General features: G+C 35.6%; 1 protein-coding gene across 1 annotated transcript in view; it reads right to left on the bottom strand.

Annotated features, from left to right (window-relative positions):
- Positions 1-1,877: 1,877 nt before the first annotated feature.
- The window catches only part of LTN1 (listerin E3 ubiquitin protein ligase 1), a 30,614-nt gene continuing 19,600 nt past the window's right edge, over positions 1,878-12,891 (bottom strand). The window contains exons 20-30 of the mRNA XM_079318399.1: positions 12,284-12,419; positions 11,049-11,193; positions 9,757-9,970; positions 9,245-9,482; positions 8,381-8,455; positions 7,356-7,542; positions 6,786-6,957; positions 5,118-5,338; positions 4,354-4,548; positions 3,530-3,697; positions 1,878-2,923 (exon numbers count right to left, since the gene is read on the bottom strand). Coding sequence (XP_079174525.1) covers positions 2,861-2,923; positions 3,530-3,697; positions 4,354-4,548; positions 5,118-5,338; positions 6,786-6,957; positions 7,356-7,542; positions 8,381-8,455; positions 9,245-9,482; positions 9,757-9,970; positions 11,049-11,193; positions 12,284-12,419 — 1,814 coding nt within the window. The 3' untranslated portion in view covers positions 1,878-2,860. The remainder of the gene's footprint in view (positions 2,924-3,529; positions 3,698-4,353; positions 4,549-5,117; positions 5,339-6,785; positions 6,958-7,355; positions 7,543-8,380; positions 8,456-9,244; positions 9,483-9,756; positions 9,971-11,048; positions 11,194-12,283; positions 12,420-12,891) is intronic.

The raw sequence follows: 12,891 nt of genomic DNA, 5'->3' as shown, positions 1-12,891 counted from the left end.
ATGTTGGTAAGGTGCTGAGGTACTTCCTGTCTCTACAAAAATCCCATCTTCCAAATCAAACTTGGCTTTCTAGGGATCTGATTAAGTCAAGGCTCAGGCTTGCTGTACAGGTGAAACAAAATGTGTTTAGATTTCACACCTCCTGATGGTGAGACACTTCTTCCCCATGTGTTCAGTCTCACTCTAAACCCCAGATGTCATTCTTGGTTCTGGGGCTGCTCTGAACAGACCTGGCAATGCTTTTCAGCTGCCTGACAGAGTGAAAGCTCTACAGGCCCAGACAAACACACCTTTGCTGAGTTGAATCCTAAATTTTAGCCACTGACTGGTCTTATTGTGGTCTGATAAGATTAGTGGCCTGGGTGGTGGCAGGAACTGAATTTTATTAGAGACTTGCATAAATATATATACAATATGTACTATGCAGAACTAGCACTGAAGTGGAAATCCTATACTTCAGCTTGCAGACAATCATTAAAACTTCCAGTGTATAATTCCTCCTCTCTGCAGCTATGCTGGGATTAAATGAACACTCTGAATCAGTGGTGCTCCTTTTGATGTGGTTATCAGGCACTTTTACAGGTCCAAGGCAAAGTTAGCAAGTTTGTTTCTGTCAGAAGGAAATGGTGTCTTCCTGAACAGAGGTGAAGCACGGGTCTTTCCTGTGCTGGGTGCTGTCCTTGGGTCACCACAACCCCATGCAGTGCTCCAGGCTGGGGGTGAGTGGCTGGAAAGATCCTGGGGGTGCTGGTCAAGAGCAGCTGCATGAGCCAGGTGTGCCCAGGTGGGCAAGAAGGTCAAGGGTAGCTGGGCTGTACCTGCAATGGTCCAGCAGGACCAGGCAGGGATTGTCCCTCTGTGCTGGGCACTGCTGAGGCACCTCCAGTCCTGGGGTCAGTTTTGGAGTCCTTGCAACCTTGATGGAGGTGCTGGAGTGTGTGCAGAGCAGGGAACAGACCTGGGAAGGGTCTGGAGCACCAGGAGCAGCTGAGGGAGCTGCAGGGGCTCAGCCTGGAGAAAAGGAGGTTCAGGGGGGACTCACTCACTCCAAATCTCCTTAACAGGAGGGTGCAGCCAGGTGGGGATCAGGCTCTGCTCACAGGGACCAAGGACAAAATGAAGTGGCCTCAAGTTTCCAACAGCACCAGGGGAGGTTTAGACTAGATACTACAAAAAAGGGTTGTCATGCTTTGGAACATGCTTCTCAGGGAAGTGGCCAAGTCACTATACCTGGAAGTGTTCAAAACATGGATACAGCACCTGAAGACACTGTTTAATAGTGAACATAGAGGTAGTGCTGGGTTCATGGTTGAACCTGAGGATCTTAAACACCTTTTCCAGCCTTAACAATTCCATGATTCAAGGCATGCTATCCTGAAATCTTCTGGGCAGTAGTGTGGTGATTGCACTCCCTTTTATTCTGTTTTACAAGGAGGATACTAGTATGGAGTAATCTAGATAAAGAGTATTCATCCATGAAAAAGTATTAAGGTATCTGCCCTCAGATCAGTCACTGACCTTGCAAAGTCATTTAGAATAACCAAAGTGATGAATCAGAGGCAGTGCTGGAGTTTTAGCATCAGTAACTATGAAAAAATAGGGCTTGTTCCCTACTCCTTTCAGTTAGACCTTCTCAATGCCAGCTTTCAATCCCTTCCATTCTCACCTACTCGAAACAAAAGGTCAAGGAATATCTCCTCTGGAAGCCCAGCATTACCTGCTAAAAATATAGACTTCAGTTATCAATAGCTAAAAATCTAAAATAATAGCTGCTGAGGTACAGCCAATTGATCATACTACAAACTCAGCATCTGAAAATTTATTAATTTCTTAAAGTTTATAGCACACAGGAAGAGACAGCAATCCAGAGACTACAGTGATTGACAAAAATTATTTATTTATTCCCCACTTTTATTGACTTTTCAAAGAAACCCACCACAAATCCAAGTTGGAATATACTAGTTTGCTACCATTGTCAAAAAAAAAAAAAAAAAAAAAAGGCATGAAAAAACATGTATAGTTGAAGGCTATTAAATTCTGATACATCTGCATGTTCACTTAAGAGTCCTTATTATTCTAGGACAGTGGAAGTACAGTAGACATTCAGAGACAGCTAATTTGCCAGCTCATGAAGACAAACAAGGGTGTCTGTTTTCTCTTTAAAAAGCCAATCAGCATAAATAGATGGTGTCATTCATTGTCATGCAGGAATGATTGTGGTCTCTCTACTTAGCTGGGCTTCTGGGTTTTCATGATTTTAGGCTACTGGATGGTTGAGGAGTTTTGGGAAAAATAAATTTTGAAAGGTGGAAGTTTAGTTTATTAGAAGAGACTATATTTAAATTTTATACTTTAATAGATTATCACCATAGTTTTATGCCTTAGTATCTAACAGCAACAATTCTTTTCTTCCCCCATAAAAGGGACTATTATGAACACATTATAATCAAAAATCAAATCTTTATACCACCTATGTTATATTCAGCTGTTATATTAAGAGGTATCACCTGGGTTAATTACATAACACCATGTTAGAATATGCCTAAAATAAGAGGTTTTAATCAACTATGCTGTGGCTTAAACACCACTTTTCAGACATAACTCTGCATTATTTCTGAAATTTTTAATATATCTTAAAAATATACCAATTAAAATAAATTATTGTTATATATTTCTTTATATCAAAGAAGAATCTTCAAATTTACAAAAAAACAGTCCAGAGGTAAATATGTGTTAAATTCCACTAGTGAAGAATTTAAAGTAATTGACATTATTCCCAAATAGTTAACTTCTTTCAACATACAGTTTATTGCCTGCTTTTTATTTGTTATTTAGCTCACAGAAAGAAGAATATTTTGTTTCACAAGAATGTCTCTCGACAGAGTGGACATGTGGATTTGTTGCTGGATGAGAACCATTTGTACTGAAAAAGAGAAATACATCTGTTTAATATACAAAGCTGAGTATCAGAAACACATCAATAATAAATATCATCAATAATAAGTATTATTGCCAGGGATCTGTGTGGTTAAGCTGCACCAGGGCAGGTTTAGACTGGACAATAGGAAGAAGTTCTTCACAGGTCTTTTCTAACCTAGTTAATTCTGTGATTCTGTGAACCTAACTATCAAAACATTAACTACACTTTAAAAAAAAACAACAAGAAACAGTAAAAAAACCCTTTTCACTTGTGCATGTATGCATGTGTATATGTACATATGTATTTGTATATACACATAAGACACAGACTGTGTAGCAGCTCTTCTCAATCCACAGAAATAATTTATGAGTGCACACAATCCCAGATACTCCAATGACAAAGTGGGAAATTGTTGGTAATACAGTAGAGGTTTCTGGATTAAACTATATGGACAGCCAGGCTGGATGGGTATTGGAGCAACCTGGTCTAGTGGAAGGCTGCTCCCCACCCCATGGCAGGGGCTGTGAACAGATGAGCTTTAAGGACCCAAACTGCTCTGTGATTCTATGATATTTTGCCTATTGAAAAAGATTCACTCCAGGTACTTACCAAGCAAGCTGAATGAAACTTCTTCTTGCATGTTCTGCAAGCTTTTTTGGGAAGAGAATAGTTTGAACCATGAATGACTGAAAAACAGATCATGCAATCTTCAACGCCTTCAAAACGTTTATCCACATTATTTTTCCACAAAGATAAGCCTTCCATAATACTTCCATTCTAACAGAGGGGAAAAAAGCTGTTAATACTGTATAACTCCTTTGGACTATTCCTGTTGCAGTCATAAAAACATGAAGGAAACAAAGCCTGAAGAATTTATAATCTAATGAAGAATTTATAATATAATGACATGCAGCATATGCAGGGTATAATTTATAATACTCTGATCTACAGAAAAGTGAGTATTCATCAGAGCAGGAAGAGTACATTCAGGACCACTTAAAAAGGGATTTTGAAATTTTCAATCACTGATTTTTTTTGTGCAGTGCAACCACAGATGATGCCATTTCAGCAACCATCAGTCTGTCAGAGAATTCCATGGACAGGGTATTTGGTTTTTTGTTCTTGTTTGTTTGTTTGTTTGTCATTTTTTCAAATGATAGTTGATATGCCACACAGGACAAACAACTGGCCCACATCTTAAAGAGATCAAAATTTTCAACTTGGGCTCTGGATTTAACAGGATCTAGTAGACTGATCATTTTACCTCTGTTTCTGTATCTGGAGAAAAGCAGATGATAAGAGTGACCCAATTCTATGAAGGCCTTTGCAATTTAATGAGATTTATTCTATAGATCTATACAATACTGCATTACTAGGACTATTTTTCTATTGTAAGGACTGAAGTTTTCAAAACTAGCTTTATTTAAATTCACCTGATGTGTAAGGTATGTGCTTAACTGCAGCATCCAATTGCGCCACTGCTGGACAGCCACACCAACCCTCTTCCCACTCTCAACTGTTATGGATCCCAGTGGATAATTTGATGGAAGCTGTATTATCAGTTCAATAAAGATATCATCAACAGAATAGGTTGCAATGACTTCTCGTGCTGCAGACCGAGCTTTTACCTTGGAAAAAAATACACATTAAAATTAAAATTAAAATTAAAATTAAAATTAAAATTAAAATTAAAATTAAAATTAAAAAATGCCCCAGAGAGATACTCAGCATCTCCAGTCTTTGTGTATATATATGTATACATATATATATACATACACACATATTTATATACATACTATAAATACATTACTATACACATTGAATTATTTTCTTAGATTAGGCAAACACTTTTTTTAAAGAAAATAAAAATCTATCAATATTTTGGTAAACTAAAAAGAAACTACCAGCCAGTTTTCAATCTACATCTTTAAATAAACAAAAAACTAGTCTATTGCTAGCAGTACCTTCCACTTACTTCCTCAACATCCTAAAATCCATTCTTTCATGTTTTTCCAAGCAGAATATTAATAAACATCAATTTAATTTATTGATATCAAGTAAAATTATATTTAATCAGTCAGTTAGAACAACAAAATTGCAATCATATAAAACAGAACCATAGTTTGGAGAAGTAAAATTTCTGTAAATGTTTGCAAAAAACCTCAAGTAAATAAAAAGAAAGGACAAGAAGTCTTACTGTCATGCCATTAAATAACTGTGTGCTAGTCTGGACAGAAGATATTTCCTGAGAGGAGAGCACACTGCTGACATATTTGCTTGTGAATTTATCCACAACATTGAAGACACGCTTCTCACAGCTGTTCCACCACAGCCTCACCATGGCTGGCAGATCTTTCAGTGTTATATGGTACACAGAGCAGGCCAAGTGTGGGATCTGGGATGACAGCACCCCTGTTCCTGGGAGGGAAAGAAAAGGTGTTGAAATACCCATTATTATCAAACTTTACATTTATTACTATTTATTATAGAATTATTATTATCAAACACATTAGTAAGGGATGTTGGTGCCTCCATACCACATACAAAAATTCTGATTCCAATAGAATTGTGGTAACTGGAATTTCATGTACATGTTTCTATTATTGCTATGCTAAGGGCTTGTTTGACTCAGCCCTTCTTCACCAGGCTGGTTTTTTTGTTCCTTAGCCTGAGACTCCACACCTTAGAATTCATCTTCTAATTTACAGACTGAACTCAAAGTGGACACCAGGAATCAACAATTTTACATCAGAAATCAGAAAACACTCACTTTGGAGTGAACAAACAATAATGTGTTTGCAGGACATGAGCTTTGCAGGCATGTATAGAAACAGCCTCACCAGCAGAGGTTAAGGTTGGATATTAGGAATAATTCTGTGCTGGAGGAGTGGATAAGCACTGGAACAGGCTGCCCAGGAAGTGGTGGAGTCACTATCCAAGGAGGTGTTCAAAAAACATGCAGACAGGGCACTTTGTGATAGGGTTAGGGGGAACAGTGGTGTTCAAAGGGTGAACCTGGACAATCTTAATGATTCTTAATGATTAATAATTAATAATACTTAATTCTTAATTTTAATAATACTTTAATAATACTTAATAATATAATTAATAATACTTAATTCTTAAAATTAAATAATAATTTATGAGGTCTTAATGATTCTATGATGGGATAAGGGAAGACTTTCCCTTGGGATGTCCTGTCAGTAATTCTTTCTTATTGTCATCTAGATAAATTGTTCTGCAACATACAGTGAGCAGTGTCCAAGCAAAAAATTAAGAAATGGAAACTCCATTTCCCTGCTTATACCTGCATAGGTACATTAAAAAAAATTCAGTGAAAGGATTTAAAAATCTAATTCTCTTTTTCATGTTTCTCAGCTAAAAAAAGCAGTATATGTTCTCTCATCATCACCAATTAATTTCTGAACAGCATGACAAAAACAACATACAATTTAACACCTCAAACATTAAAAAAATATATTAAACCATTTTTAATCTTTTGAATTTATATATTAAAATACAAGAAAATATTGAGATTTTATTTAATATTAGAAAATATCTCTAGAAGCAACAGTTTCAGAATAGATCACACATTTCTGGTGTTTTGGAATCATTATGTTCAGGATTCAATATTAGCAATATATTATTCCTGGGTTTTGTTTTTCTTGGTTTCTCTGATAAACATGTCAACTTTGATTAAGCTTCAAAAGGGGAGTGTTAGGCAAAGATTATAAAACATATGTATGTGTTTGTCTCTCTGTATATTTGTTTTATAGGTAAGGTTTTTTATGTAAGTATTTTTAACAAAAAAAGTTTATTTAAATATAACAACTCTCTTAAATGCACAAATACAGTTTTTACTAACCTTTGACATCTAAACGAAGCTCTTCAGTAAAGAAGGTTTTTGTGTCCTTATTTGGAACTTCTGAAGTTGGCCCAGAAAAGACAGGGTTTTCAGGCATAAGCCTGAACAAGTGATAAAGCAGTTTATTCAAGCTTTTAGTTCTTCTAAGGTATTGTGAGTAGAGAACTCGCAGCTGGGAGCATTAAAAAGAGTCACAAAAAAAACCAAAACACAGTCAATACAGCTTACTCTGTAAAAAATACAAATATGTCCTTGCAGGGAGGAAATCAGCACTGTGATTCAGAACTAGTGTTTAGAAGAGAAGTTTAGTTCTCTGCACCATTTTGAATGTTTGAAAATGCAAGAAAGAGTCATCTTTTCATGAATCTTAGGTCTGAATTGCTATAATTTTACCACCCCCAATTACAGCAGTGCAGAAATCTAAGTCTATTGGTGCTTTCAGAATTGTCACTACTTTCACAAAAGCAAGGGATAAAAAGCTACATAATTAAAAGGCTGGATAAAACTTTGAGACTGAAAATAAATAAGTTGGTTAAGAAATCCAGTTAAAAAAGGGCTCTGAAAATATACCTGAGAAGAAGCTGCTTTAAAGAAAGCTAAAGTTAACTTCCAAGTGAGAAGATATCCTAGAACAAGACAGAACTCATCACTCAGGGGTTGAATAACTGCAAATTCTCCAACTGGAATGCATTCCAGGATGTTTTCCAGCAAGAGTTCTTGAGTGGCCAGGATAGACATCAGAGCTGCTGGAGGTGATCTGTGGAAAAATGTTATCTGGAATAGTAAACTCAAATCCTGAGCACAGCATGAACTGAATTTATGTTTATAGCCTTCCTGAAAATTCATGGAAGTAAAGCCACATATGCAGAACATAAAATGAGCCTTTTATTACAGGAAAATTTACTCTTTTTAAAATTTCTTCTTTTTCCCTGAATGGGATAGTTAGTGTTTTTCTCTTCTTAGAAGACAAATTAAACTGAATCACTTCATCTGGGAGTAATCTGTGGCTGAGTTGATTTAACCTACATCATGGACAGCTGCTTTGCTTTCTTTCTCTGGGGTCACAGCAACAAAGGAGCAACTGAACAATGATCTCCTAACACTGCTGGCTCTGGGTTGAAAAGCCTTTTGCAGCTCTGCAGTTAGGAAAAGTATTATCATTGGGCTGAGGTTAAAAAGGAATTTTAACCAGTTACTACATTCCCTCTTCAAACTGGAGACTTCGCTGGATTCAAGCTGTATAAAACACAAGGGTTAATTTTATTCAGTTTCAAGTAACTGAAATTACTTGTGCAGATGGACACATCCTGAATACAAGTAAAAATTTGCCAAGATTTTCTAGTATAAAGTATATATATGGCATTTGTTCCAGTAACTGCAACTAAAAACAACTGCAAGTACTGTCTCCAGTTTTAGTGCAAAGACAGATAGAACCAAAATATTTAATATTTTAAATATTTATAACCTTATTGTCACAGCTATACAGTTTTTAACATCTCCTGGCTGACAACTACTCTGTTGCAAATTTCAATATTTTAACACATTTTAAAAATATGGAAGATAGTCTTATAAAAAGGGAGAGAAAAAATACACACAATGCCAATTCCTCCTCTTCATCACCATAGGACTTGAGATCTTCATCATCAAATTTAGGCAATTCAGGCATTAATCTATAGAAATATAGAAAGGAAATCAGGTTTAATTTTTAAATAATTTTTAAATAATTATTTTAATAGATGTGATAATTCTTTGCATATCAATGCCAACATTACTGACAGGCAATACAATAATTGCAGTTATTCCTTCACAAGACAGAATCTTTCAGAGACATGTCACCATTGCAAAGATGGTTCATGAGTGGCAGCCAACCAGCATGTATCCTTCTCACTATCTTTCCAGACCTCTTACTTTTACTGAATCATGCTAAAATAAAATTCTCCATCAGAATAAAGTTATTGCAACTTTATGCCTCAGTATAAGTGAAATATAATGGTGCTGGCTTAAGCCATCTGCCTTGCAATCTGCATTTTGGGGAGCCAAATGCACATATTTCCAAATTCTCTACTGTCTCTCTAGGTATTAGAAATACCCAAGAAGTTCACAAGAATACCACCTATCTATATTCACTTTCTTACCTAAATTAGTGAAAATAAAAACATCATACTATTTAATGGTAGTGTCACGCCCAGATCAAACCTGGAATATTTCAGTTTACATTTTAGGATTCTATGAATACTAAAATAAGAGCTAAAAATAAATACCTTTATTAAGTCTGCTAATACACTTAATCATTTATATTTTTATATAGTGCCCTCCAAAACAGAACACAAACTGCCCAGTCAAGGATTTTTTCCCTTATTGGAACATGATTTTGCTACAAGTGCATATTCTATAGCACATATTTTTTTAAAAAAGGAGGGCTGGGAGGCAATGAGAGTGAGAAATCTGTTGTTTCTTACTTATGAAGCATATGGTAGACAGAAACCTGCACAGGTCGAGCCCGGAAAAGCAGCAATGGAGAGAGTGTGTTCAGCAGGGTCTGGAGATGATCTGGAAGATTTGTCTTCTGGCCTGCAACAAACTTCGGTGGCAGCTTATGGTTTAACAACTGGTCCTTTGAGATGTAAGTTAGAGCTTCTCCCAAAGATGACAACACAGAGTTCTGAAAAGAGCCTTCTGATGCATTTTTGGTTTCTCCTATTGAAAATAAGACAAGCTGTGATGCAGAATGTATGGATGATACCATAACCAAGCCCTGCTGGAAGCAACTCAAGGCTGCATGTGGCAGGTTGCATTTAATCTTAACAATCTCTATGTTACAGTCAATCACTTTACTAATTAGTATGTAAGTGTTAAAAAATTGGAGTTGTTATAAACTCTATTTAATTAATATTCCCGTAAATTCAAAAATATGGCCTGTTCATTTCTATTTCAGAACAGCCTGGCTGCTATCCCCTTGTCATATACTTGCCTGTGATTTTCACCAACAAAGGTAACAGCAAATTGTGAATTCCCTCGGAAAAGAATTCTTTCCATTCACTGACCAAGTTCTTAGGAAGATTTGCAGTAGTGTCAGGAGCTGCAGCCTCAAAGTAAGCACTAAGGGCAGATGCCAAGTCACAACTGACACAAGCAAAAATCTGCACAAGTGGGACATGGTAAAGCGAACGGCTTTCACTGGTTGTCTAGGAGGAAATAAACACAGAGGAAGATTCCTTAACCATAAATTTGCTTTAAAATATGTTTCACATCTCCTATCTACACTAGAAAGTGTAATTTCAAAGACGATTCAATTGCAAGAACCATTTGAAAATTTTTTGGGGCAGGAAGGTGTGTTTAAAAATTGAATTTGTACTTCAATAAGACTTCCTGAAATGAATTTCCAAGTCTCACCAAACATGGATTATTTCCATTATATAACCTTCCTTAAAATGACAAAAAGAAAATTCAATGGACAACATCCTACTAAAAACTGGAAATTATTGAAGTGGCTATCAGGAGAATATTTCCTCTCCCCCAGTAGAGTTGCTTTCTTTTTATTTTTGTTCTTACTAGTACTACCAGAAAGGAGTATCATTATCAATTGAAAATATTGCCTATTTAGTCTATATAACAAGGTTTTCTTATAAGTTTGTTGTCTGTTATGAAACAAAATACATAATTCTGAGGCACATGCCATTAGGTAAGATTAATCCTGAGATCAAGAAAGGTCATATGAAGTCTCCAGCCTGCCCTTCTAAATCCATAGGTGACAGAGAGTGAGAGATTCTGTATCTTTATTTGATTAGTCAGGAAGTACTCAGCTGACTACTGACCTTTTTCCTAAAAGCTTTAAAATATAACTTTGATATTTCGTGCCATCAGTTAGATATTGAAATGCACATTGCTTTTTATTCAGTTAATTTTGATGTACCATGTTAGACTGTCTTAAAGGAATATTATTTTTCAAGACAGAGACCTACAGCAAACATATTTCAAAATTCTTCTTCAATTACCAATGCCATTATTGAATATCGTATTACCTGAAGAGTGAGCTGATTTTATCTCCATACACAAAAAAAAAAAAAAACAAAAAACAGGACAGTATAATTGCCTGTGCTTTTAAACCACATATGACCTTTGCCTGAAGTCCAAAATAGGATTTTGTGAAATTCTTCTTAACACTGTGTCAAGTATTTGGTATACTGAGATTACAGTCCATGCCATATACAGGGAATAATCAAAAAGATAAGTACATTAAAAGTGAAGATGCCTCCATATTACCTCTAACCAGGCCAGCATGGAGCACATCAGAAAGTCCCACTCGTTATCAGCCAAAGGAGCTGTGGAATATTTCAGCAGCAAGGGAAGGTAACGCATCATCTCAATGTTGAAACCAAGCAACTGGGCACTTGCTTCTTTCAGATTGCTGTAATAAAAATACAACCAAATCTCATACAGTTTCATGGTGTAGATGTGAGTATTTATATTCTTGCCTTTACTCCTCCTTGCAGGACAAATTTGTCTGGCACCACCACGCTGTGCCCAACGTGCTTTTGATATTCTGTCTTTAAAAAGGTAGAGTGCTACATTAGCTGCCAAGTCTAAATAAGATTCCTAAATTACAGATTCATACATTTCTACAATTTACACATTTTCTTGGGCAATATACTTACATAAAGTATGAATTTTAGCAATTTTAATTAAACCAATGCAAGAAAAATAATAATTTTAAGTTACTGATTTAGGAAAAAATATTAGCTCTCAAGTGTCCAGATATTATACACTATAGGTTTAGATTATTAGGAAGAAATTCTTCCTTGTAAGGGATGGCTTGGCACAGGCTGCCAGAGGAGCTGCAGCTGCCCCATCCCTGGAAGTGTTGAAGGCCACGTTGAATGGATCTTGGAGAAACTTGGTCTAGTGGAAGGTGTCCCTGCCCATGGCAGGGGCTGGAACTGGATGAGCTCTAAGGTCCCTTCCAATCCACACCACTCTATGGTTTTATGATTCTTTTGAAACTTTGTTGCCTGGATTTTTCACAATATAATTTTTTAAAAAATAAATCTCAGTATATTCTCACCCCTTGCTGGGAGCATTTCAAGTCACATTTTTGGGTCCAGAATTGTAAAAGACAGACACCTAAGTTTGGTGTGCAAGTTTTCTTCCTGCTACCAAAATATGCCATCAAAACTTGGAATTCAATATCCAGCAATACCTACAAAAGTTGGTCAGTTCTGAATGCATTTGAAAACAGCTGACATCTTTCAAAAGCATTTACAAAGCTCCTTAGTTTCTCAGCCTTCAACCATTCATGTAATTTTCTGCAGTATGAATTAGTAAATACCTAATAACAGATTAAACCAAAAGTTTCTACAAAAGCTTAAATATGTAATATTAGAGTAGTAGATGGCAGTTGCACAGATTGATTTTGTTTGAATTAATAACTAGTCTGCATTTTTAAATTCATACCTTAGAAATAAGAAAAAAAAGTCAAATTATCTCAAAGTGGTACCCACCAGCTAAATAGAAAGCTGTCCTCATTATCATTTTTCCAAGATATTATGATTTTCAGTATTGCAGGCAGTAGATGATCACAATCAATACTTCTATCTTTCATGCAGGAGTTCAAAATGGAAAGACATCCAAATGCTCCTATGACATAATAAAAATGTAAACTCAATACTCTTAATTTTCAAGACAAAACAAACATTAGAATGTATGTCAACAGAACTTAGTTTTAATATTATAAGAAAGTTTGGACAATACCAAAGCTTTCTTCTTTGTACACTTAATTCACAGATGTCATGATTAAATCAAAATACAATATCCAATCAAAACTTTAAAAAAAAACCAGCTCCTATAATATTAAGTGATAGTTTGTAAAATTTTAAAAAAGGAAAGATACCTGCTAAGATTGAAATTTATCTAGATTTCTTGGGGAAAATTAACATCTCCAACAAGCACAATGACAAAAAAACAATAAAATAATAAAATAAATAAAAAATAATAACTAAATAAAAAAATAATAAAAAGTTCAGCAGAATTTATTTCAGCTACCTGAAAAGAAAGACACCATTGAAATGGTAAGCCTACAACCTACATCCCACTTAATGTGAATTTGGAC

This window comes from Erithacus rubecula, assembly GCF_903797595.1.
Source record: "Erithacus rubecula genome assembly, chromosome: 1".
NCBI classification, from domain to species: Eukaryota; Metazoa; Chordata; class Aves; order Passeriformes; family Muscicapidae; genus Erithacus; species Erithacus rubecula.
Note: the sequence above shows the minus strand (reverse complement) of the source record. Positions and strands in the feature narration are given on the sequence as shown.